Raw genomic sequence first — 26,728 nt, forward strand, 5'->3', positions numbered from 1 at the left:
ATCCCTACATTACTGAATGGTTCTTGATAGCCCCTGGGGTTACTGTCCCACCCAGCCCCATCACACACACAGTCACTTCCAGATTCCTGGAAATTGATGAACATGCAAAATTTCTCCCAAATTTTCAGATTGAATAGGGTTGCTAATTTTTTACTTTGCTAGGTGAGAGTATGTGAAAAACAACATAGTTTTATAAAATACAAAATAAAAAAAGAATAAAATAAAAACATGCAAGTGAAATCCTTCTGGAAATTGCAAAATGCTCTCTGGATAGATTTATTTTTACAGTGAACCCTAATAGGTTGCTTAGAGAAAGGAAACACATTAAGCGGTCATTAATACATTACGTAAAAAGAGCAGAAAAATATTTTAAACTCTTTATCTATGAGTGAAAAATAACGCCTGGAATTCTTTGAACCACCTGCCCCCGGAGAGCATTTTCTGTCTGCATTCTCCAACAAGATGCCTGAGCTCCAGTAGGGACTCCAGATGCAACAGTTTCCACAGGCTCTGCTGCCTTCCCTGTTCATCTCTCCCTCACCCTCTGAGAAGCCACTCCTTGGTTGGGGGATTCACAGGCAACCACAGCTTTTTGCACCCACTGGCTAAATAATTCTGAACCTCCTTAACACATTACCGAACTACATACTTACATATCTTAAGGAAAAGCTCTAATTAAGAAAAAATATTTAGTAGCTTCTTTAGTAGATATTTTTATGTTAGACATTCATTTTGCATCTAATAATAATTTCATTTTTATTACCAGCTGACTCAGAATGATGCAAATTTATTTATTAAAAATGAATGAACACTGAGATCACAGTGGTGCCCATGAGCTTGGTTCTCTGGAAGAATGACCTAGTCATAGTGATGCACTATGTGGTTTTGCAGTCATTGCGGAGGCTGGCGAAAAAGAAAGGCACAACTTTTAACCTAGTGCAAGCTTCTTGCACTACAGCTGAAAGGCAGAGGGATAATTATTTACTACTTCCCTCGGGGGAGGGTTGTTCAGAGACACCTAAATGACTTCTCATCAAATGTGGATTTGAAACCTAGAGCATATCCTGGCATGCCTGGGGTTGGTAAGGGTCAATGAAGTAAAGGTCATTATCAAGCTCACTCACACTCAGAGGCTTATGAGTTCTGACACTGAAAACACTTTCACCAAAGCCCAATTCTGACCTTCAAAATTAGTGACTTCCCCAGGCAGGGACGTCACCTTTCTGGATTCCTAGGGCGCGGCGTGAAAGGCCAGCTCCTCACCTCACCTCTCTTTGCCTATTAACCCATTCCCATATTTTTATTTCCTTCTTGACTTTCTCATTCTCCTTCCAATAACCTTTCTCCTGGGTCATCTGCAAACCTCCAAATCCCACTGGAAATATATGCCTGTATATCGTTAAGCTTTTTGCGGAACAGGTAATCTACTTCTTTGGCTTAACGAATACCAATTTCTCTCCCATGAACCCAATTTCCCACAAAGCTCTCCGGAGTGAAGGCTGCATGATCTCTCACACCCCCACCCCCATCTTTAGACTTCTTCACTTTTAAAGTCGTGTTGTCCAGTTAATACCACTGTCCCCTGTGGAGAAGCTGGAGCCTGGCTTAGAGCACCTTGTTTCTTCCTCCTGGCCTTCATGTCCATTAGGATGACTCAGAAAGGCTGTGGCCTCAGTTTCTCTACTAATTCTACACAAATGACCTTTACCATCATCCCACTTTTTGAACACGTATACACCATGACTCCGCTTCAGAAACATTAATGACATCACACTCTCTGGCACAACCTCTTGTCCCTGGAGCTCTGCCATCCCTTTCATCTCTTACATCTGTTTTTGAAGCCACCAATGTTCCTGCAATATCTTCTCCTTTCCACCCTGCCTCTTACCTAAGGCTGTCACCCTGAGTGCAGGCAGGCCTCTACTTTGCAACCTGCATGGTGAATCCTGGCCCACTGGATCTCACATCATAGTGCTCCTCAGCTAATAGCCTTTTCTTTTGGCTTTACCTGCAAAAATTGTTTCTAGGAAAGTAATTTCATCCATTATTAACAAAACCTCATTTTCAAGTGAATTAGAGGAAGAACAACAGTCTGAATTTTTAAGGAAATGTTTTAATTCAAGTTCTATAGAAGCTACCAGCATCCTGAAAAATAGTAATTGCTAGAGTCTTTTTAAGGAAAAGATTAAGATGCTTTGTAATTAGTATAATAATTTATATGAAAATAATGAGTTCCACTGTTCTTATGACAAATTCTGATTTAACAAGGATAATAAAGTTGCACTATTCTAGAAAACAGACAAAAGGTTAAATAAAATCCTATATTTTAACAGCTTTCAGGCAACAGACTACTGAATGGCTTCAAGAAAAATTATTACCTTACTGAAAAACATTTTTGTTAATTCCCTCAAACGGATACAATACTTATTCTCCCTAAAAATGTTGGGGTGGCCCGATCTAATGGCCACTATAACTGCTTTCATACTCGCCTCAATTCCATGTTATATTAACCATACAAATGTAAGAATGTCTGCTCAAAAACAAGTGAAAATTGGAGATGGCTAAAGAATCAAATAGCCTTCTTAAGGCCTTTAAGGTATTACTGGACAACACAATTTTAAAGGTGATGTTTCTAATTACTCTATTTGAACAGTTTTCTAAATATCTGGGCCTAAATAAAATGTAACCATAAAATCGAAAGTTTTTAACTGATACCTAACATAAACCCTAGAAATATTTATCCAGTACTAAGTCAACTAATTCAGATGCTCATTTGTCCAAGAAAGGATACTTACTTGCAAATTGTAGTCTTGCAGAATTTTAACCAAGGAATCTCTCAAATTGGGGATCTCCATTCCTTCCTTAATACGGTGAATCAGTAGAATTGGGTCAACATGTGTGCCAATGTTGTTTAACAAGCCAGTAATAAATGCTACAAAATACCACATAAAACAATGAACATATAAGCAACATTATAATGCAATTTTATTTGCACATAATTTGCATATAATGCAATTTTAGATCAAAAGTAACTCAAAGAAAAAATTATTTCCTTCAAAGTAAGTGTTAAAACCATTTGAATTTCTAAACTCTTAAGAATTAATCTTCTAAACTTCCAAGAACTAACGCTCCTTAAGACATGAAGGAGAAAGTAAGTAAGAACTGTTTTAAAACAGTTGAACAAATGATTACTTGCCTTCAAAATACAGTTTTTAGCATCAAATGGGTGCAAATAATATTTATTGACAACTGACTATGGCTCAGGTATTATATACACTTTCCTCAAATACTGTGCAAGGTAGGAATGCTGTGTCCCCATTTTACAGACAAGGGAAATGGAGTGTTTAATTTTTCCAGGGTCACACGGCTAATAAGCAATGTGCCCAAATTCACTCAGGCCAGCCTCAAGTTTATGATATGTTCTGCCACATCACTTTGCCTCTTGAGATCCTTAAACTATTACTTTATCTTGCTAGTTACAAGTGAGATTCCTTATATTGTCAAGAGGATAGTTATTAAAGTCAATTTCAGATTAAGGTAGTTACATGAACACATAGACTTCCTACAAAACTTAAAAAAAAAAAAAAAGGAAAGAGGAAATTTCAAATCACTACTGCTAGTTATTTTCAAAAGAGTTGGGTTTCTGTTAGGTGACTGTTTTTGTTTTTTCCTTTCCAAAATGGGAGACCCAATGCAAACAGTCAAGCTGAGGACCAGCAAATACAAACTCTGGGTGCTGTACTGATAAAAATAGTGCAGGAAAAAGGCTAAATACTACAACACAAACATCCAAATATCATCAATGTCCAGAACAGTTACATGTTTCCAAAAAAGACTGGTAAGGTCTATACACTTAAACTATAAACACTCCCGTATACAAGCTAAAAACAAAAAAAAAAACACCAACACAACCCAGATGACATTTATTCAATTTGCTTGCAGCAGGTAAAAATATGCCTCATGGGGACACAATTAATAAACTGTGTAGCCACCTGTTCTTCATCACATGCAGGTAATGCAAAGTGATGAGGCTCCAGGTTTTCCAGCACAGGAGGAGTATTGGAAATCATTACAACACACCTGGCCTATTTTTATTGTAGGTACGCTGCCATTTTTTTAACCCAATGTATCTTGAAATAGTTTTTAATCTAGACATAACTGGTTACACTGAGAGAAAAAAAAGTTATAAGCACAGATGGCTTTTATGCTTACGTGGTTTGTCAATGGAATATAAAATCAAATCTTCCCACAGCTCTCCATCATCTTGCTCCTTGGCAAATTCGATTGCTTTATCAACATCATGTAATTCCTCCATAATCATCTTCAGGGCACTTCGGCTATTACCCATTCGGCCTTGGTGGGGTGAAGACAGGAGAAAGAGTTCATTTAAGGTATTTTAATAATTTTTTAAAAGAAATTGCATATCTCTTAATTTGTTTACATAGTTGGAAAGCTAAGACAAGGCTATTTTCTCATGTGACACCAACATTTACTGTCTATAACATAGCAAAAGAAGTATCTCCTATTTACTGGATATTTACTCTGTGCTGAGTACTCATTTAAGTGCATCATATAAATGACATAATTTAACCATCACTACAACCCTATGAGGCATGTTCTACTAATATTCCTCTTTTATAGAAGAGGAAATAGAAATGTTAGTAGCTTGCTAAGATCATACAGCTACTAAATAGTACACCGTGAATTTGAAGCCAGGTCTGTCATACTCTGACTTACTTTTGATAGACTTATATATATTCTGGAGGTCAATACCTTCACATGCAGATACACTTAAGATGTTTAAAGGCCCTAAAGTCATTCTGCCTCATGAGGTAGCTGTGCATACTGCTTTTCTGATACACTTTGTGCCAATTGCAAACTCAATTATCAGAGGGCTTCCTCATTTTCTTCTCTCCCACGTTCAGGGGAAGGCCTTTCAATAACCCTCATGAGATGAAAGTATTTATCAACCATGCCTTCTATTGGCTAATTGTCTTTACATACTTTGCTCATTGATCTATGGCATTTTAATAGTTTCAAATTTTCCATGAGTTTTTAATATAGTACATGTAAGAAAGCCTTACTCAGTGGAGGGACAACAACTGCCTGGTTGTAGGTTGTCACCCTTACCACTGTCTCTGGGCTTGCAGGAACTAGTAAAGGATCTTGAATCCTTCCCCCTGCACACGGCCATTATCAACTGATAAAAGCTGGCTTGTGAATGAAATGATATCCTATTTGATACCCCTTCCACAGCATTTTGTGTTTCTTACAAATATTATTTCCACAGTTTATGTCTCTAAAAATGGTTAGTTATTTAAAATGTTTACAGGATTATCAAGTTTTTATAAAATCAGACTATATGTCCCTGTAAGTCCTCTACTGCTTCTAAGACAATATGACAAAAATTTATTCCACCAAAATATTTCTTGGGGAGAACACTGTTTGGAATTAGTGAATTGATGAGCTACTTAAAATTGTGATTAGAACCCCAGGAACATGCTGAAGTAACAAAATGCAGCCCCAAAAGCACTTCTCCTAAGAAGGGCAGGTGCTATAACTGGACAGTTCTGGGTTTGTGGCTGAGCACCCATGAATCTACATACACATAGAAGGGAATAGAGGATTTGGATTATTTTTCAACAGAGGCAAAGAGGCCAATGAGAGTGAGTGCTGTATAAGGGAAAGGCGTAAAGCGGAAAAACCCTACTGAGGTCAGCAGGGAAGTGACAATGGAGAAACACCAAATATGAATGTTATGTTATATGCTACATTATGCAATCCTCAGTACAACCCACATTGTTGTCATGCACGTGGCTCATTTTGGAAGAATGTGAAAAGATGACAAGTTTTGTTTCTTGGTATGCATGGTACAAAAATTGTGACTCATGTGGAGGTAGGAGCCAGAAGACCAGGAACACTGACACCTAGATTATATTAAAAAGCTCTCCTCTTTCTCCAAAACTACGGTATTCAATTGCATTTCCTCTAGTTATTTAGGGTGTGATTTCTAAAAGTGATTATTTATTTTCTACCAATATGATGGTAATATAAGCTGATTATAATTTTTTAAAAAATGAAAAAACTTGTCAACTCATCTACAATTTATTTTAATCTATGTTGTGAGGTATAAACTGATAAATTTTTATATGTTGATTATACATTGCCAATATGTTATTTCAACATTTATGAAACAACTCTTCCTTCTTTACTGTGCTGTGAAGTCTGTTTCATATATTAAATTATTGTAAAAATAGGCTCATATTCTGTGTTACATTGGTCTAAAACCTATGTCCTTTCTTACACAATTTACTTCATGTTGTCATCCCATTTCTTAGTTTATGGGGACCAAAATGAATAAAAGCTACTTACTCAGAAGATAAACTGTCTCTTCTACAAAGTTTCTCTGTTGACAGATCTCAAGAGCCTTCAATTAAAGCAGGGTAAAAATGTTACTATAGGCGACCAAATAAGAACAAATAGTAATAAAGTCATTTAAACTTACACTTGAAAGAATTTTTCCACAGCTTCTTTAAAAATAAAACAAAGCAAACAAATAAAGAACACATCTCCCTAGACTGGCTGCACTCAGTTACCTCTCAGAGGTACTGGACTCTACACAATTCAATTTAAAACATATTTGAAGCTACTCAGAACATTTCATGAGCAAGAGTAGAAAACAAGACACCACATAAAAAGAAAGGGCCTTTCCCACTAAGCTTTCTCTCTTTACACTACTTCAGGTTTCTTTACAGCACTGCTTCCTTCCAAATCTGTAGTCATTTGTTTAAGCTCTGTTTCCCTCCATTAAGATGTAAGGAATGTTGCTCATGGTTGAACTTTTCCTAGTATTGTGCATACCATAAGCTCAGGAAATATGAATTCATGCTGCATGAATGAACGAATGAACGATTGAATTTACTAGGAATATTTGTACTGCCAGATCACAGGGGCTGAAAGAGAACTCTGCTCAAGGATCTGTCAAAGGTGAGAAGGAAAAAACACTTTTGATGATCAAGAAGGATCCAAAAAGGAGCAACTATGCAGATGAGAGCATTTCCATTAGTCTTAAAAAAAAAAAAAAGACCTACTATATATTGATAAATTACTTACTAATTCTAAATTAATCAGGATACATTTACTATATGCTCTGTGCTGGGTGCTAGAGGGTCAGGTTAGATAGAGATGCAAAGATGACAATAATAAAAATGTTAGTGATGATTATAGGTAAGAGGAAAACAAAGAAGAGAATAATGGAGGAGGCTTAGTAGGAGCATTAGCAGCATGAGTCCACCCCCGGGAGCTCAGGGTCCAGGAAGTGACAGAGATGTGACAACGCATTATTCCACGATTAGAGTAACATGAACAAAGGGCCATGTGTACAGAGGAGGGACACTGAAACTGTGTGGTCCTCTTGTGAGAAGCTTCAAGGGGAAGTGGCATCTGAACCGGGTGCAGTATGATGAATGAGTGCACCTGGGAAACCTTATCTCATACCCTGCCTACAAAACTTTCTATTGCATTGCTCCACTCAGACTTAAAGCTGAGACTCTCTACCACGACTTACAAGGCATCCACAACCTAGCCCTTAATTTCTGTGCAGCTTCACCTGCCTCTGCTCCCCTCTCCATTGTGTCCCCTTGCCTGAAACGCTTCCCTTACCCTGACTCTCCACTACTGGATGGCACTACCTTATGTCATGAGGTCAAGGTCACCCAAGGTGGATGAACAAGAGGAAGGAGCCCTGGTCTCTGACCCCGCGGCATGGTGCTCTCAGCAGGGCCACTCCACCAACACTTCCACGTGACAGAAAAAGAAACTGTTGCTCTGTTAAGCCACAATTATTTTGGGATTTTTATCACTCACAGTTGAATCTAATCCTAGCTAATACCGAGAAAATCTTCCTTTGTTTTGATTAAAAATATGGTTTACCTATTCCTATATGGTCTTGCCTGTCAATCACCATTGTAAATGATGAAACTTTCTTACCAACTCTTCACTCTCCTGCAGTGATACTACTGCAGAGACAAAAAACATAAGTAAGAAGTTAAATAATAAAGCAAAATAGTGCAAATAAATCAGAGGACATGGGATTCAAACAAAAAATCACTGAGAAGCCAACTGAGTGCCTAGATTTGTTCTGGGTGTTAAGATACAGATAGTTTATAGTTGAGTGGGACTGCCATTCACAGATAAACAGAACACTGTAATACAACTGAATAAGGAGAATGTTTAGAGAAAGATAGTCTGACTAATGATAAGCATTTATGCTGCTTAAAATAATTTATTATTAAAAGGTATCCATGAATCAATTCTGTACTTGGAAATTCACTTACACACTTTAAAATACCATTCAAGATTTCAAACAGAACCATTACCCATTTTCTTCTGCACATGAGAATGCTTAAGAACATGCTAGTCTCAAACCACAAAAGAGTTTGCAGTTTGAAGCCTCATCTGAGTTATCCAAGACAGCAGCCACTTGCTCTATGTGTCTATTTAAGTTTAAATTGATTAAAATTAAATTAAATTGAAATTCAGTTCCTTGGTAGCAATAGCCAGATTTCAAATACTCAATTGTGACATGTGGTTGGTGGCTACTATGTTGGACAGAGTAGATTATAAAACATTTCCATTGCTGTAGAATATGCCATAGAATAGCAAGGCTATAAGATCCTGTATATACTTTCAAAAAGGAAGCCATGTGGGAAGAAATGTCTGAAGGCAAGCTGAAGTTAGGAATGACACGGAATGCAAGCAGATGAGTATCACCAAGTTCAAAGATAATTTGAGTCTCTGAAATTTCAATTTCACATAATTTTAGATGTTTCATGATGAGTTTCTAACAGTATCTTAAATTATCCTCTTCTCACAAATGAGAAAATGGACTTTAGAAATCTCTAGAAATTTTGAGTAAAGTATAAAAAGAAAGGATTTAGATTCTTGAATGTTCCTGGACCATGGTGCTCCCTCTAGAGGAAAGAGCAGGGAAACTAAGATTTTTAAAGTAGACACACAACACATGCGCGCGGACAATGCAGTGAAAATAGAAGTGAAAAATCAGAATAATAATAGAACTTGAGTAAAAAATGATGCAAAAATAATGTTTTAATTCTCCTCTTTCTGATTTAGTATGAAGGTAAAGAATGAAGTTAGAAAACTGAGGGTAACTAATAAGAACCTTATCAAATGTAAATTAAATAATTATTTCTACCTATCCTTGATCTCGTCATCTTTTATCCAATCTTCTCTTTAAATTTCTTTAATGAAAATCTGCAAACTTGGCATCTCTCAGCTTTATTCTTCCGAATTCAGAAATACTGCCACCTTGTGAATACTATTAGATATGAGAGCGATCACAAATTCCGGTATAAATCTGCCGAACTATAAAACTGATGATCTGCTCTTAACCACTCTAGGCACAAGCAAATCAGATTTGCAAAATGAAAACCAGTGCCTGATGACCACATCTGTAAATTACAGGACAGTTTAACAGTTAAAAAAAAAAATCTTTCATGATTCTTGCAATACTAGGAAATATCTTATTTCCATTAACTTTTTAAACCTGAAAATGATTCCCCAACATAGTGGAAAAAATACAGAGCCTAAAATTAAGTCATCCAGGTTCTAAGTCTTGGTCCCTCAACTTATTAGCTGTAGACTTTAGGCTTTTTTCCAGCTCCCTAAGACTTGGCTTGTCATGTATAAAATGACTCTATCCACCTAACTGCACTTTTGTAGAGATTAAATAAAACAATATACATGAAAGCACAGCATACATTATAAAGCACAAAAGAAATACAAATAATTTTTATTATCTTTAAAAATTGCTGTAGATGTTATAAATTCCCACAAACTCTGTATTTCCTTTAGAACAAACAATTTCATAAAAGTTTATGATTAATTTTTGAATTTCAGAGTCATGGTGATTTTAAATCCTGAACTCTGGCCTTTGATAACTATAACTAGGGCTTTTGATGTGATGTCAGGATCTTTCCAAAGTTTTGGGCCAAATACTATTGATTGTGGGATTTCAATTAATTCAAAATAAGGTTAACCTAGATTCTTGAAGATTTCAATCAGTTGCCAATCTGAAATCACCTCCTCTCAACAATTAGCCAATTGTTGGCAAAGGAAGACAACCAAAGGAAAGACAACCAAAATTAGAAAGATATAGTGTCTTCCCAGCAAAGGAAGACAACCAAAATTAGAAAGATATAGTGTTCTGCCAGAGGTAAATTATAAACAACAGTGGATCAATGGGTTCTGAATATGCCTTTGAAAGCTTAAACACTTCTCATTTAAAGTAGAAACAAAGAACAAAAAATCCTCTTGTACCAATAGGACTCAACAATCTCTAAATTCTAAGGAAGCAGACAGAAATTTCTTTGGGGAAAGGGAGGCATTATAATTTCAAAGTTCTCAATTTCATATTCAGGAGAAAAAGAGATCACATTTTCTATGAGTCGCTCTTTACACAAAACAGGCAGACAGGTATTCCGTGCCCTTTACTAGCAAGCTTGGGATGCGTTTAATTGGAGAAATCCACTTTGTCATTCGCATATTGGTACATACCATAGCTTTTCATGTCACATGTAAACATAAAAGGGATTTGTTTCTAAGATGACTGAGTATATACAGAATTCTTTCTTATTATTCTTATTTATTTAAAGAGAGTTTTGCTTTCTCGCCTAGGCCGGAGTGCACTGGTGCAATCATAGCTTACTGTAACCTCAAACTCTTGGGCCCAAGACATCCTCCTCCCTCAGCTTCCTGAGTAGCTATGAATACTGACTGGCATGTACCACTACACTGGACTAATGTTTTTATTTTTGTAGAGACAGAGTCTTGCTATGTTCACCAGGCTGGTCTCAAACTCCTGGCCCAAAACTATTTTCCCACCCTCAGCTTCCCAAAGTGCTGGGATTAGAGATGTGGGCTACCACACCCAACCAGAACTTATTTTAAGGAAAAAGGAGTAAGAATCTTGAGTTAGTAATACTGTCACGAACCTCTCCTTTAAGACAGCTTTGGGTACCTGATAGGGTAGAGTGCTATGTTTTCTACAAATATACAGATTTCCCACAATAGATCCTGACAAACAGATAATCTCTTATGAAGAAGTCTCAATAACCTGAAACACGAAAACCCATTTAGGGAGTCCTAAAAATATGGATTACTACTTGATTATCTTATAATGGTCTGTTTCCACCATTACCACCTCTAATCCATGCTCAAAATTCTCTTTCAGTGGGACACATGAGATAAATTTTTAAAAATAACTGTGTCTAAAACATAATTGGTTTTACTATGCTTGTGCTGAGTTCTTTTACATTCAATATGTTGTTTCCAGTGGACCAGAGAGAAAAATTCTACAAGGTCTACACAAATGCTCTAAGCAAGCCATATGTGTAGGAAGCATCACATGCAGGTCTGCAACATTCTGCTGCTCCCTACTGGGTGAAGCAGGGTGTCTTCCACTGAGTACTACTAGACCCGAAAACTTTAAACCAGGTGGGCATAAAGTGTGTGAGAGATATAGAGATACTGGAACCTGGGTGGCGCCTCTGCATCTTGTGCTTAGGGAATGGGAAGGGCTGTTAATCACCCACATGTGACCTCTCTGTCTCAGAGGTCAATGGGAGACTTCAGGAGACTGCCACATCCTCTCTGAAATATACAATGTTTTCTGGAAAAGTGAGAAACAAATGAAGGAGCACTGTTCAAAGAATAAGATTCTCACTCTATTGCCAGGTTATAAAGTCCTATGGTGAGAGAAGAGGGTAGTATCTGTTTTTACTTTTAGAGTAAGATAATGAATTTCCAAATTAAGTCCTCAGAAAATGTCTAAGGCCCCAAATATAAAATGCTAATGTTGTTTTATAAGTTAACAGGCAGGCAAGATTTTTTTCAATAATTGTGGACTTTAAAAATCCATTGAGCTAAATTGGTTCACAGTACTCCAATGCATTTAATAATCGTGGGCTAAGGAAGCATACATGGAAGTTGTAAGTGTACATAAACTGTGTTATCATCCAGCTTCTTTGCACATATCTCTAATGGGTCAAATATGTTTTTTATTTTGTTCGTCCACACAGCTGACTTTCAAAAGTATCTGGCCATCCAAATTTAGTCAGACATTTGTAGATGTTAGTGGTAGATGGTATTGAGAACTGTAGGACATAATACTGTTGGCTTTTAGGTTGCCCAGTTGTTAGCACATATATAGTTAAGTACTTCAGTTTATTTTGAAACAGCAGTCTCATAAAACTTACTAGTCCTTATTTAGCCCGAACTAGGACCTTGCATGTATATAATTTATTCATTCATTCTCTCACTCATGATGCAACACACATTTAGTAAATGTCTAATGTGTGGTGGGTACTAGATTTACCAAAATGAGTAAGACAAATTCCTTGTCTTTGAAGAATTTCCAGGAGACAGAGACTAGTAAGCAGATAATTATAGTGGAATGTAGGATGTAGGAGAAACAAAGAAAAACTAGGGTAGACACTTAAAGAAGATAGGATGCAGGACCTAAGCTATGACCTTGGTTTATCAAACCTGATTCCTGACTGGAGCAACTGCTTCTGGCTTAGGACAGTCTGTGTCTCCCTCCCAGGCTCTGACTCTGAGGTGTCACTCTGATCCTGGGAGATGGATTGAGACTTCTAATATATCATTTTTGCCTGATGGTTGATTAAGTCCTAGACCCTGGATTAAGCTGTTCTTCCAATTAAACCTGTCACAGAAATGCTTCAGCTCTTCACCAAAGTCTAATCCAATGAGATCTCCTTTTCTTGACAGAATGTCCCAGCCAAAAACCTACTTCTTTGAGAGCAACAGTCTTCCCCCTGGAAAGGGACAGATGAACAGAGACAGGAAGAGAAGAAAGACAAACAACTTACCATCAATGACAACCTCTTCATCCAAAGTGTACAAGTTGGGGAGTCTGTGCCTTACCTTTTCAAGTGGGCAATGGGTACTGTCTCGGAGAAAGGGAAGTAAGTTTGGTCGATCATATTCAGCATAAAGACTGATCTGTTTTTCATGGTAACGCTGCCCCTTATGGTGGTCTCGCTTGAAAAGCTTATGCAAATACTAAAAGGAACAAAAGATAAGCCGTGACCCATTAAAATAAGAAAAGCAATACCTGGCTAACATTGCTATTTTTAGCTCTAAACACCTCCCATGGACAGGTTAGGGGAGAAGCAGTCTTCAGGGAAAACCTCTAGGTGATGGAGAAGTGGAAAGGAAAACCCTTTGGGAGAGCAAAGGATTCCGATACTTTCTCTAGAAGGGCCCCAAAACCTGACTCTGCCACGTACCAACTGTGACCTTAGGCAAGTCACTAATCTCTCTGAGACTCAGTTTATCTACAAAAATTTTATTGAGTTACTGTGACAATTAAACGAGTTGCCATTACGAAATCACTCAGAACCAATGAACTTAGCATACACTAAGAACTACAGAAATGTTAATGACAGTAGTTGTCAATATCATCATTGGTATCTGCTTTGGATCAGAAATAAAAAGATGAGTGGTCTTCCCAGATCATAAAAATTATTTTACACAAAAGAGGGCAGAGTCCTGGGACAAGCACATATTCTTAAAAACTCAAGTAGCGGGCACTAAACTCATTTCCATACATTCTGCATCTCCTCTTTGTTGACTCTTCAAATGAAATGCTGCCTAAACTGGTAACATCAAAAACAAAAATACAAAGTAAAAATCAAGAAGAATGCAGGTGTTCTGGAACAGTTTTCAAAACTGATTCCTTACCTTAGCTGTCTGAAAAAAAGTTAATCAACTTCACAGGAAATCAGTAATTCACTTTCTCCTCACAGGCAAGATTAAGTCTATCAATATAGTACTCAGAAGTCAGAAAACAATTCAATGTTTAGTTAATATTAAATGTAAACAAAAACCCCACAATCTACTGAAGACAGGAAGACTTAATCACCAATCCCACAAGCATTAACATCTTGGGTGGCTGTTTCCAAGTGGATTGGTTTATAACAGACATAGAGCACCATCCGCCCTGCAGCTGAGACTGTAAATGCGCTGATGTTTGTTATTGCTGTTGAATCTAGTCACAATGACGCCTAACCATGGACACATGCACCTTAAGAAACCAATCTTCAGGCTTCCTGTTCACTTCTTCCTAAGGCAAAACGGAGCAGTACAAGCAGTAGACTGAACTCATGTGCCAGGCAGAGGTCTGATGAACACCACCGCCAGTCCACTGGGACTGGGGTCAGTGTGTTAGTGGGGTGCTGTTTCCCAGAGTGCAAAAAGGACAGGGAGGCCCTGTCACATGAATGCTGAGTCAAATTTATATATATAGAAACAAGACATTGCCTGGCAGGGAAGATGAGCCATGTTAGTGTGGGCTGTGCCACCACTTCACCATTGCACTGATTACGTTGTCGCACAGACAGCTACTGCCCATAATCCTGTCTCGTGGCTTAAGTAGGTCAGAAATCACTGCTTTATAAATGAATTCCTAAGGTGGTTAGCAATGTGGAGCCTTGCTTGGGAAGCAGATAATCTTGAGATTTCCAATCATGAACAATGCAGCAGTAGCATCTGAGCAAAAGAGAAAAAAAGGTGCCTCTCATTCCCTTCCTGCAGTCTTCAAAAGCTTCAAAGCAGAAAACTGACTTTTGAAAAAAATGCTCTATTCCCTAAGCCTCCTCCTAGGGTGCAATGAGATGGGCAAAGATACAAGTGCACTTATTGTATCTGATACCCATAGTCCTACTGATATAATCCCTATGTGTGCTGAAGTTTTCTCTTGTATAAGTTTTAAAGGACATAGAAAACAACTATTCCTGCTTTACTATCATGATGATGCAATGCAGAGAACTGAAGTAGCCCCCCAAAGAAATCTAGAATAACAGGCCTTAATTACACAACCACCAATAGCACACAAGAAATATGGAATTAGCTATTGTCATGGTGAGGGACAAAAGAAATGAGACTCTGCCCTTTTATCGCTCTATGGTCTGGATATGGAATGGTTGTCTGACATTTCCTTAGCAGGAGAACTTGGTACAGTATCTGCAGTGCCATATTGGCCTTTACTGTGATGTATGTCATGGTTATATTTAATGGCAACTACAGAGGGAGAGTGCTTATTCCTAGACACAACGTAACACAAAAACATTCATTATAGTTAAATATATAGTTATGTTACATATATTTATATTATAGTAATATAATAGATAGATCGGTAACTTTTTTCCATCACAATTCAATTGTGGGTCAAAATTCAACTGCCTGATCTACAATTAATCCCTGACCTTGAATTCACAGCATATGCTGCATTTTGGTAATTACAGAACATTGTTTGTGGTGAAACCTCCAACTGGAATATTAACCTCCTTGAAGAATTCACTCCAGTATCCTCCTCGCACCAATACTGAAAGGTGATTCACCCACTGGTCAATCAAAAGGGCAAAAGGAGGAGACTGCCATGCTCACCACATGCTGCAGCTCTGGTCTGTCTTCCAATTCTTCCACTACCTTTTTAATCTAGATAAAAAAGAAAAGTTTCAAGGTGGAGTCATGAGGACAGAAAGACAGCTGCAAAATTATCTGATAAATTCTCTTCTTCACAGCTATAGGAGTCCCAGGCGTTCATCTGGTAACACATATAAAAACAAATGACACTCACTGAAATTTTATCTTCATTGTCCAAAAGCATGTCAACAGCTTTCTGAAACATATAAAAAAAAAGCCACAGTCAATGAAATCCATTATTTAAGAAGAGAAGACTAAACACAATGCAGTGTACCTACCACAGTTCACAGGTGGAAGGCTTATTTTGTATACTTAAGGAGGCCCTTAGCTTTACAATGGCTCTTATGGAAAATGATATTTGTGAAGAACTGCATTTTCAAATGCATCTCAATCTGAAGCCGATGTGTTTTGCATACTACTAAAATGGTGCTTTGCTATAACTTACCAAATACAAAACATCTTGACTGCCCATATCCTAGCCCCCCGCCCCCCGATGTCTCGGATACCTTCACACCTTCTCATAAGACTCTCAGTAGTTATGGAGAGCATCTCTTTACCAGTATATCAAGAAAATGAGCTTTTCTTCCGGCTACTTCAACCTTGACCTAGTCTCCCTATGAGACTCCACAGACAGAAGGAGCTGGTTTTATGAGGAGAAGCGAATAAGAGTCAGAAAGAGAATGAGATACCTGAAGTTTCATAATGACATAAAGCTTTTGGACTTTCAGAATTTACTTTAGCCACTTTTATCATTCGGGAAACACAAACTAGACAGTTTATGTCAAGAGGAAGAGGGAAAGCAGCACACCAGACTGAGCCTCACACGGAACACCTGGGGGCCCTGTTCTAGACTCTGCTACGACCTAGCTGTCTGCTCCAAATGTTACTTTTCTCCTCTGAAATACGAGGGTGTTGGAGTAGATTATCCCTAAGGTCTCTTCTAACCAGAAGACTCTGATTCCTTACACCTGGATCACATTCTAGAATAGCAATTAGTTTCAGCTCATTCATCTTTTTTCCACAGGAACATATGCAAAACGAGGCTCTGGAGAACAATGGAAGGGGGTGCATGAGGTGAGACTAGATATGAGGAAAATGTAATTAATTTTTACATAAGCATCTCATCCTCTGCCAGACAAGCAGAGCCTCTCTACCTGAACTTCCTTGGAGCTACATAATTCTTCGTAAATCTGTAGTCCCTAAAGACTTGACTCAGTATTTTAAAAAGGGCTAAAGCATCTTTGAGAAAAAGAGGTAGCTCTAGCTCCTATCTAAATTAAGTTTAAGTTGGTGGAGATTAATATAGCACACAATATCTCTAAATACATTACAATATAATTGAAAAATGCATTAATCCTTTTGGAGCCTTTAGGGTTCTACTTTTAGGTTTATCTAAAATTTCAATTTTTTGAATAAGAACACTGTTTTATAAACCTCATTATTTCTGTCATGAGCACTTGTAATTAGATTTCTTTTACACACACACACACACACACACGCAGCTTGCATCACTTTGCAAGAGCCAATGTGAGCTGTGGCTGGGTCCACTCATTAGGGTGCTTAAATTTATTATTAGGTTATTCAAATTTGTCACACAATAAAATAACATATTCCACATGTCCTGGACATGAGCATCACCTCAAACCAGGGGAAACCCCACATGCTGGATACGTGAACACCAAGAAATAAAATAGTAATAAGTCGGTCAAGATGGAAGTTCACTTAATTTTAAAATTCTGGAAAACAGGTTAGGAGGGATAAATGAGTCAAAGTATATATGTGGTTTGTTTCTATAAATTATATGAATTGTTTTAGCAAGAAATTACTTTATATGCACACACACACAACTTTAAAAGTTCTCTATCAAATTGAATTGCTTTCACAGAATAACTACATTATGAAAAGGATTCCTGAATGCCAAACAACTAAAATAACAACATCTAGCGAGGGTCAGAGTGTTCTAAAAATTGTCGGCATACAGTCAAGTTATGTGATTCATTCACCAATCCAGCATTTGGATAGATATCTAAGTATTAAATATTTGGAATAGTAAAAATAACTGACAGTACTAAAATAAAAAGCACATTACCTCTGAATCAAAATCCATTAATAAAACAATTTTATCCTTGATAGAACTGAAAAGATTATGCTTGTGGATCAACTGAAAAACGTCTTTATGTCTTAATGTTAAGTATATTTCCAGAGCGTTGCCATAGTTCTTGTCATAGGTGTACCTGGTAATACAAATTTTTTACATTCATCAACAGTTCTAATTAAAACACACACAGAGAGATCATGGTTCACAATATTAAAAATGGAAACACTCCTTTAGAGAGAAAAGTTAACTTTATTTCAAAAAATATTCCTTGGGATTTAACTATACATGACCAATAAGTATTTCTTTCTCAGAACTTTGCCTCTCATGTTGCCAAAATTTAAGAAAATTCACAATATTCAAGTAATAAAAATGGTCTTTATTGGGGGTCTCAGTCTCAAAAGTTTTACAAACATCCATACAGCAAAGAAACTAGGATCCAGGATGAAGTTCTCATTTTAGTAACAGAAACATCCGTTCCAATTCTTACAAGCAGTATTCAGCTGACAAATGGCTAATATTCCAAAAGCTGATTTTAAGGGGGCTGTGTCTAACTGAAATGTGTTTTTCCATTGAAACAATGTTTTTCACATTAAGTCCCTAAGTCAGCTCTTGAGAGCTCACTGAACTGAAGCTGTACTGTTGGTCCATTACGAACAGTGCTGCAGACTCTAAGGGGCATCTAACAGGACAACGTTTCCAAGAGAAAATGATTAGCATTTCAACTTAGAATGCCATAAACACAACCTCCTCTTGTGGAAAATCCAACACGTCCAGAGTTCTAGGTCATTTTGGTATACCTTTTTTGGTTTTGGGCAAAAGAAGAAAAAACAAGGGAGAGGAGTGGCCTGAGGTGATGGGGGCACTGAGGAGAGGTGGATGCAGGGATGGTCGTCTTGGCTAGACCTGCAGTATACTTCTTGTTTCCCTAGATCGAAGGTACTTGAGAGCATATCTTATCTATCTCTGTATCATAAGCGTCTCGCACAAAGCCTGCATCACTGAATGTGCCCAAGAAATATGAAAAATATTAACCAAGCTGCCATTTTCTGAGCCCTGACTCAGGGTCAGGGAGTCCTCTATTATGACATCTCTTTTAAAGTTTAAAATTATCCCATAAGGAATTGACATTTGAGAGATTAAATTAACTGACTTGAAGACCCTAGAAGAACAGAATCCAGAGCCTTGCTCATTGGGAAACTGTTATGCTTGAGTGATCTAAAACTTGGCACCCTTTTGTTTCCTAACCACTGCCTCTCCCAAGCGCTGTGCATTAGGGTTTCTCTTCTCTGGGAAACAGATTACATTGCAATTGTACAGTTTCACACATGTCCTTATCGCCTACTCATTTGAGGTTTATGAAAGGTTTTTACTAAGAAGGAATGTAGGAAAATGGTATAAAATACATCTTCTCCACTTGGCGTTTGCCAAATCTAAAGTATGAAAAACTTTTCAACACAGACTGATATGGAAAAAGAAACACTTAAGTATACTCACAATTCTGCCAGGGTTTTAAGTAAAGTCTTGTTCTGACTATCTTTCTTCAAATGATCCCGAACTGCTTGAACTATGACTGAATTATTATACAGATCTCCAGGCCATTCTCGGATCAATGTGGCAAAACCCTAACCAAAGGTGAAAAACAGAAAAAGAACACTCATTCAACAGAATAATAGTGATATTGTGAAATATACATTTGGTCCTCCTTCTGTTTCCTGGCATATAACTCTCAAAATCCTTAGACTCTCTAAAATGATGTGTCTTCTTGTATGCTAATGAGCTGACTGGTGGCTAGCAGCCCCTAGGTAACTTAAGGATGGGGTTGGGCACAGGATAGACTGAGACAGGATTAAAGGGTTGGAACTTTTCAGCCCTACCCCCACCCCTGCCCCACAACCTCCAAGGAGGGGAGAGGGGCTGAAGGTTACACCGATCACCAATGGCCCAGTGTTTAAATCAATCATGTCTAAGTAATGAAGCTTTCATTAAAACCCAAAAGGAGTGGCTTTGGAGGGCTCCCCAAGAGCTGAACACCTGGAGGTTCCTGGAGGGTGGTGCACCCAAAGAGGGCCTGGAAGCTTCATGCCTCTTCCCACATACCTTGCCCTCTGCATCTAATCCATTTGGCTGTTCATCTGTATCCTTTGCAATATTCTTTATAATAAACCAGTAAATGTAAGTAAAGTGTTCCCCTGAGTTCTATGAGCTGCTCTAGCAAATGAGTCAAATCTAAGGAGGTGGTAGTGGGAATTCCAGTTTATAGTTGACCAGTCGGAAGTACAGGTGACAGCCTATAACTTGTGATTGGTATGTCTGAAGTGGGGGCAGTCTTGTGGGCCTGAGCCCTCAGCCTGCAGGATCTGATGCTATCTTCATGTAGACAGTGTCAGAATGAACTGAAATAGTGGACACCCAGCTGGTGTCCACTGCAGAACTAATTGCTTTCTTGGTGTGTAGCGGAAAAACCCAGATATTTGGTCACAGAAGTGTTGTGTTGTGAGAGTATAGCATGAGAAACTGAGTTTGGTTTCTCCTAAATTCTCAAAACAAACCAAACAATTTAAACCATCCCTAAAAGTATTCACTTTTAGTCACATAACAGACCAAACAATTATATGATTAAAAGTTTGTTCAATAAATATTTCATCAATTTTCAGACTACGGGTCTGGGTGTGGTTAAGAGTTGCAGGGAATATTATTGTACAATAAATCTCCATTTAGCATTCCTGGGAGGCAGGTCGTGCCATCTACTTCTGTCCTTAGTTTTACGAAATGTACAACTAAGAAAGCTATCTTGTTCCTTCTATAAAGTGCACGGACAAGAGTTTAGGTTGGACTTGCTCCATCCCCATTCTGGACTAACTGTAACATTTGGATGACAGCTTTAACATCTTACAGATATTACCCAAGTCAGCTACTTTCCCCACCACCAAGAGTCCTCTAATGCACTTAGGCCTGGGCTGCTGGGTGCAACTGGTTATGCAGTTGTGCACTGTATAGCCAGCACAACTGACCGTGGCAGTCTGCTTGGGACAGGGCTGCTCCCACAGTGAAACTGTCCAGCATTCTATATCTTTAACAAGTCACCATCTTGGTCCTCCTTCCACTTTGGCTTCTAATGCCAGTTTTATGTTGGAATTTGAGACTTTGGCTCAAGTCTTATCCCCTGGCTCTTATCCTGGCTATCTCTAGATCTCAAATTTTGTGGTTCCCTGATTTGATCCTGGTTCCGTCCCACAGCTGATTCTGGGCCAGTATCTTGCTCAGTCTCTACTCCCTGATTCCCGACTTTAGACTTCATGTTTTATAACTCAAAGTATGATAGAGCAGTTTACTTACTGATCCTTGACAATGTTTAGAACAAAAACATGTTCATAAGACAGTAAAGAGAATTAAAAACATCCACGTTATTAAATGTGAAAGGAAAATAAATTCTCAGGACCTCCAATTCACTAGGCCAAAGGGAAAGTTAAGGGAACTGAGTCATGCAAAAATTGCCTTCCTTTTGTTCCCAAACAGAGAGCTGTCATTTCACATGCTTCCTTTAGCTCATGTCAAAGCTAGATCTACTGAGCAAGAGATAAATGCATAATTGACTTTTTCCCCACTTCTCTCTTTTTACATGTAAAACGTAGATTTCCTGAGCTAGTCAGAGCATCACTGGAATGTGACCAAGTGCCTCATTGCTTACTCTTCCCCTACTTATTTATTTATTTATTTTTAAAATTTGCTCCTTTGCCTCCTGCTTGCTCTTTCCCCTTTAAATTTTGAAGTCCTCAACAATCTCTTTGGAAAAAGCACAGGACACAGACCCTGTTTCTTTTCCCCAAGTATGTCCCTAACCTTGGCAAAATAAACCTTTAAGTCGATTGAGATCTGTCTCAGTCACTTTTTGGTTTATATAAAAAATAGTACATTATTACTATTAAATAACTCCATTAATACTTTAATGAACTACTGTGAATTTGTTTAAATAATACTTAGAAATGAAAACAATGTGATAGAAGCTGCTTCTGTAATGCACCAGGATTTGGTAAGAAAAGCGCAAAAGAATCAGTAATATAGTTTTCATTAAAGTTCCACCCGATTTCTACCAAAGTAGCCCCTGGAAGGATGGCAAGAGACCAGAACAAAAGACCACATATTTTCCATTTAGATTACAAACTTCTTATATATTAATATGATTGAAATTTTACTTCAGAAATTTGGGAATGGATTCAATCAGAACATTAAAATGTTTGTAGAACCAAAATAATATTTCAGATCAAGTTTCTTTCTTTTCTTCCTTCCCTGTTTCCCTTTCCTTGTCTTTCCTTCCTTGTCCTTCCTTTCTTCCCTCCCTCCCTTCCTTTTCTTTCTCTCTCTCTCCCTCTTTCTTTGTTTTTCTCTCTCTCTCTCTTCCTCTCTCTCTTTTTTTTTTTTTTTTTTTTTCAGGTGGTGTTTCGCTCTGTCGCCCAGGCTGGAGTTCAGTGGCACTATCTTGGCTCACTGCAACCTCCGCCTCCTAGGCTCAAGCAAGTCTCTCGCTTCAGCCTCCCAAATAGCTGGGACTACAGGTGCATGCCACCATGGCTGGCTAATTTTTGTATTTTTTTTTTTTTAGTAGAGACGGGGTTTAACCATGTTGGCCAGGATGGTCTCCATCTCCTGACCTTGTGATCCGCCCGCCTCAGTCTCCCACAGCCTCCCAAAGTGCTGGGATTACAGGGGTGAGCCACCACACACAGCCTCTTTCTTTCTTTTTGTGAGAAAGGGTCCCACTCCGTCACCTAAGCTGGAGTGCAGTAGCATGATCACAGCTCACTGCAGCCTCAGCCTCTAGGCTCAAGTGATCCTCCCACCTCAGCCTCCTGAATAGCTGAGAGTACAGGCATATGTCACAGCACTCAGCTAATTTTTAGTTTTTTTATAGACAGGTCTCACTATGTTACCCAGGCTGGTTTTGAACTCCTGGGCTCAAGCAATCCTTCCACCTTGGCCTCTCAAAGTGCTGGGATTACAGATGTGAGCCACTGTGACGGCCCTGTTTTCTTAAGACTATATAAGATAAAATAGTCTGTAAAGATTTCTACCCCAATACCAGCAGCTCACAGTAGCCCCTAGACCATTAATAATAATGCTCAGGGAAAGAAGAAAGTTTGGCCTCATTTTTTTCTTTTCCCTATCATGCAACAGCCTCATGGTACTGCCAACTTCGAACACAAAATAAAGACAAAATAACCAGTCATCTTGTATGATAAAAGCATGATGACCCCACCATAAACTGAAATAAACATCCATAATATTTCATGTTAGGTTTCTCTCTGTTCAGCTGGCTTTGTGTACCCTTGAATAAATGTGCTACCCAAGAAATATTTATAAAATCTATCTGTGGCCATTATTACTAATTAGAGGACACAGGAACAAGGGACCTGTTATGATTGAATGAGCAAAGTTATAGAAAACCTCAGTACCTATCATAATAAGTAAAAGTCTAGAAAGTACTCATGAAATGAAATGCCACAGAAATCATCCAATTTTTAACATGCTTATATGTTTGTCGTTAATATTAAACAAAGCTTAACTGTTTAACTCTGCTGGGTCATAAATTAATAGGCAAAGCTACAGGCATATGACTAGAAACCCCATACAAAGAGGTCATGAAGCATCTTTACCTCCAATATTACTTCATATCTTTTTAGGGAGAAAAAAATTGACAAGTCAATATTCCAGAGAAGTACAGTTTGTTTTTTGTAATCTGACCTTCAGTGCTCTGTTTAGCAACACAAAATGTCTCTCCACATAATATGTGATCAAAAGTGTTGTTAGGGAACACACCTATTTGACTGATTATGTGACAATTTAATTCAAAATTAAATAATTAAGCTGAGAATAAGGGAAGGTAAAACATGAACTATTTATAAGAGCTTATGAAAATAAAAACAAATTATTTACAACCTCCTTAACAGTACTGACCAGACATCCTAAAACATTCAGGAGAAAACATCTACAATCTCTAAGGTTAAGTCATGCTTCTTTCCATCTCAGTAAGAAGTGTTCCAGATATGAAATCAACAGGGTAACTTTGATGATAAAGGATTTTTAAAAGTTTCATGAAAAAATAAGAGTTCAATCATGTGCAATAACTGTAACAGAATCATAAAAACAATAAATTTTTTAAATGCTTAAATTACATTACTTTAAAAATAGGAAAATTATACTTCAGCATTTGTAAAGGAAGTTTGTACTCTTCTCCATCATTTTCACAGAACGCTCATAATTCTCTTTCTTCTGGGATGATATCAAAGATGGAATAGCAGCTGCTATTGTATTTATGAAATCTACAAAATAGCACTTAGCTCTTTTTCTTTAGTTCTAGAAAGAAGGTAACTTTAAGGAATTCCTTAAAATGCACACGGACTAAGTGTTTTCACTGTCTACATAAACATGAGTTATACTGGAGTTTCTCTAGCTCAGTTTCACCTGCCACATGCAAACTACAAATCTGTTTCCTTTACAGGCATTGCTCCATTGTATTCCTTTCTAGATTTCCTAACACCTCCCATCGAGAACAAGTAAATATGACCACATCAGAACACCATACCTCATAATCACTCTCCAAAAATTCATGTAAGATCATTTCATAGATGAGTGGTTTCAGAACTGGATCACCTCTTGGCAAATAAGGACTAATAGCCTAGGTAAGGAAAAGGAAAAAAAAAGTCCATTAAAAAATGAAAAAACAAAACTGCATTCCAATTATGCAGAAAACATAAAGTATATTTTTACTTTAAAAATGTGAGGCAATACAGTACTCTGAAAAAAATGTTTTGAACAGGATTTAAATGAAAACTACTTTCTAACAATAAATTATATTTTCAAAAGTATATACATGTATGAATGAATTTAAAAATTGCCTAGGTTAATCTTTATCTCTCTGTTCTTCCTGATGAGTTAATAGAAATCTAAATAATAGGAGGGAGAAAGTCACAGAGATGAAAAAAGTCGACTTCTTAAGTAATCGAGGAGTACAGGTAATCCATTCATCTTTCCTTCCTTCAACTGGAGTTTACCAACCTTCACCAACTCATAATCATCTTTTGAAATTAGGAAAAACACATCTTGTGTTCTTCAGATATTTTCAGTACTGTGTTAAAAGTCAAATTTACAAATACTGTTCAATGACCCTATAATGCCCTACAATCCAATCACCACACTTTTTACTGGGGACAGACAGAGAAGGTCACCATCCCCAAGGAGCTCACAAGTCCTAGAAGAAAGATATGCAGACAATTAAACAGATAATAACTGTATTGTGTGGTAAGTGTTATAACAGAGGGGTCAGCACAGTGCTGCAGCAGCAGAGGAGAACCATGCCTACTAAAGCCCTGGGTTTCTCAGGAAAAAATAAGAGAGGGGCAGGACATCTGGCAGGGGGAATAGCATGAGCAAAGGCGTGGAGCCATGAACATGCATCTGTGTGCAGGGAGGTCAGAGGAGCCCAGAGATGCGAGATGGTGTCACTGAAGGGAGGTGAGGCTGGAGAGGAAGGGGAGGTGGGGTCTTGAGAGGAATTCTGATTTTATTCTATAGGCAGGAGGGAAGCAACAGGTATTAGGGAAGTGAGAGTCCAGACTTATTTTTTATGCAGATAACTCTGGGCTAGGGCTGCCCACAGATCTATCAGAAGGCATTTGCTATGGCTCAGGCAAAAGTTAAGGCAATGGTACCACAGGGGAAGAGAAGAGCCCCGATTGGTATTGACATGAAAAAAATGACAAGAAGTGGAGATTAAACAGAATGAGGAGGGGTGTAACATGTTCTAATCAAGAACAGTGGCTTTGAGCTAATACACTCTGGGGAATGGGTATATTGTGTATCACAAACACAGACTCAATGGAAAAGGACTGAATTTGGGAAGGAATGGATCTATATTAACTTGAATTATCATCATCAGCAGTATATACAAGGAGAAACGGCCATCACATGATATTCAAAAAAAAGGTCCAAGTTACACAGCCATTAAAGTAAACAGGGAGGCACGACTGGATAAAATTCTCCAGAAACCATCCAATAAACCCAATGAGAAGTGTAACATTTACAGGGCAGACAGGAGGAGTCACACGGTTGACAAGATGAGTAACTGGGAATTTTTAAAGCATATTTATAACTCGAAGAGAGCATTCAAAAGGTCCACAAATACTGAAAAAATTTTAAATGTTTAAAACAAATATAGGAATACTTTATTGATTGATTAGGATGTTGTGCACTAAGTTGAAAGATTTAAAAAAAGAAACATCAAAATTATTCATTAGAGCTAGGTGGTCAATTTTTTCCATCTGTCTTTCAGCAGGTAAAATATTACTTGAAAAATACAATATTATTCAGTAAATCTAAAAAAAGTCTCATGCTTTATAACCTACTGGATGAGATTACACCTATTTTCAAAAGTCATTAAAAAGAGCATGAAAACTTCATCTAAACACAGAGAGAATTGGAAAGAGATAAGTGAACACATTGTATATGTAATAAATATATAATCTTATATATTTTTTTTACACGAGGCTTATATTTTGAAACTGTCTCTAAAAGTTTGATTTTTCTTTCCATCTGAGATAATAATCACGTCCTAAAAAAGAGCTGAGTACTATTATCTTTGTTTCCACTGCAATATTAATATACTACTTGCAGAAACTGAGAGTTAAAAATAAGGCTTTGCTTACCTTAAGCTGTCCAATTTCTTTAAATTTATAAACTTCATATTCCCAGAGTGCTGCATTTTTCCCAAGAATTTTCTGGCATTTGCTGGCAGTAAAAACATCCCAGGCAGAAGGAAAGTATAAATTAAAAAAACAAAAAACAAACAGAGACAGAATAAGTAGACATTTTCCCCAGAGGTTTAGAGAAATCTCTCTTCTCAGAGTTTTGATGAATTTCTATCTCAAGTACCAACGAACATAAAGATATTACTGTTACTCATTTGGTTGCATACATAAATTAACACAACTTATAAAAGTTAATATAAAATGATTATAAATAAAGATGAATCACTTCAGAAGACTACAACTAGGGGCTTTCCCAACTATCTGCCTGTTCTAAGTTTCCCATTTACCCAGAGGAGCACTGCTG

At 37.6% G+C, this 26,728-nt stretch overlaps 1 protein-coding gene across 3 annotated transcripts in view; it reads right to left on the reverse strand.

The window, feature by feature from the left end:
• VPS41 (VPS41 subunit of HOPS complex) overlaps positions 1–26,728 on the reverse strand; it is a 181,663-nt gene that overhangs the window by 11,723 nt on the left and 143,212 nt on the right. For all 3 annotated transcript variants that reach the window (XM_519057.8, XM_009452921.5, XM_063815336.1), the window contains 10 exons: positions 26,323–26,404; positions 24,204–24,296; positions 19,118–19,245; positions 17,615–17,759; positions 15,680–15,721; positions 15,487–15,537; positions 12,964–13,101; positions 6,373–6,427; positions 4,213–4,353; positions 2,796–2,932 (listed from right to left, as the gene is read on the reverse strand). In XM_519057.8, the coding sequence (XP_519057.3) occupies positions 2,796–2,932; positions 4,213–4,353; positions 6,373–6,427; positions 12,964–13,101; positions 15,487–15,537; positions 15,680–15,721; positions 17,615–17,759; positions 19,118–19,245; positions 24,204–24,296; positions 26,323–26,404 (1,012 nt within the window). The remainder of the gene's footprint in view (positions 1–2,795; positions 2,933–4,212; positions 4,354–6,372; positions 6,428–12,963; positions 13,102–15,486; positions 15,538–15,679; positions 15,722–17,614; positions 17,760–19,117; positions 19,246–24,203; positions 24,297–26,322; positions 26,405–26,728) is intronic.

Source organism: Pan troglodytes, chromosome 6, assembly GCF_028858775.2.
Source record: "Pan troglodytes isolate AG18354 chromosome 6, NHGRI_mPanTro3-v2.0_pri, whole genome shotgun sequence".
Classification (NCBI taxonomy): domain Eukaryota; kingdom Metazoa; phylum Chordata; class Mammalia; order Primates; family Hominidae; genus Pan; species Pan troglodytes.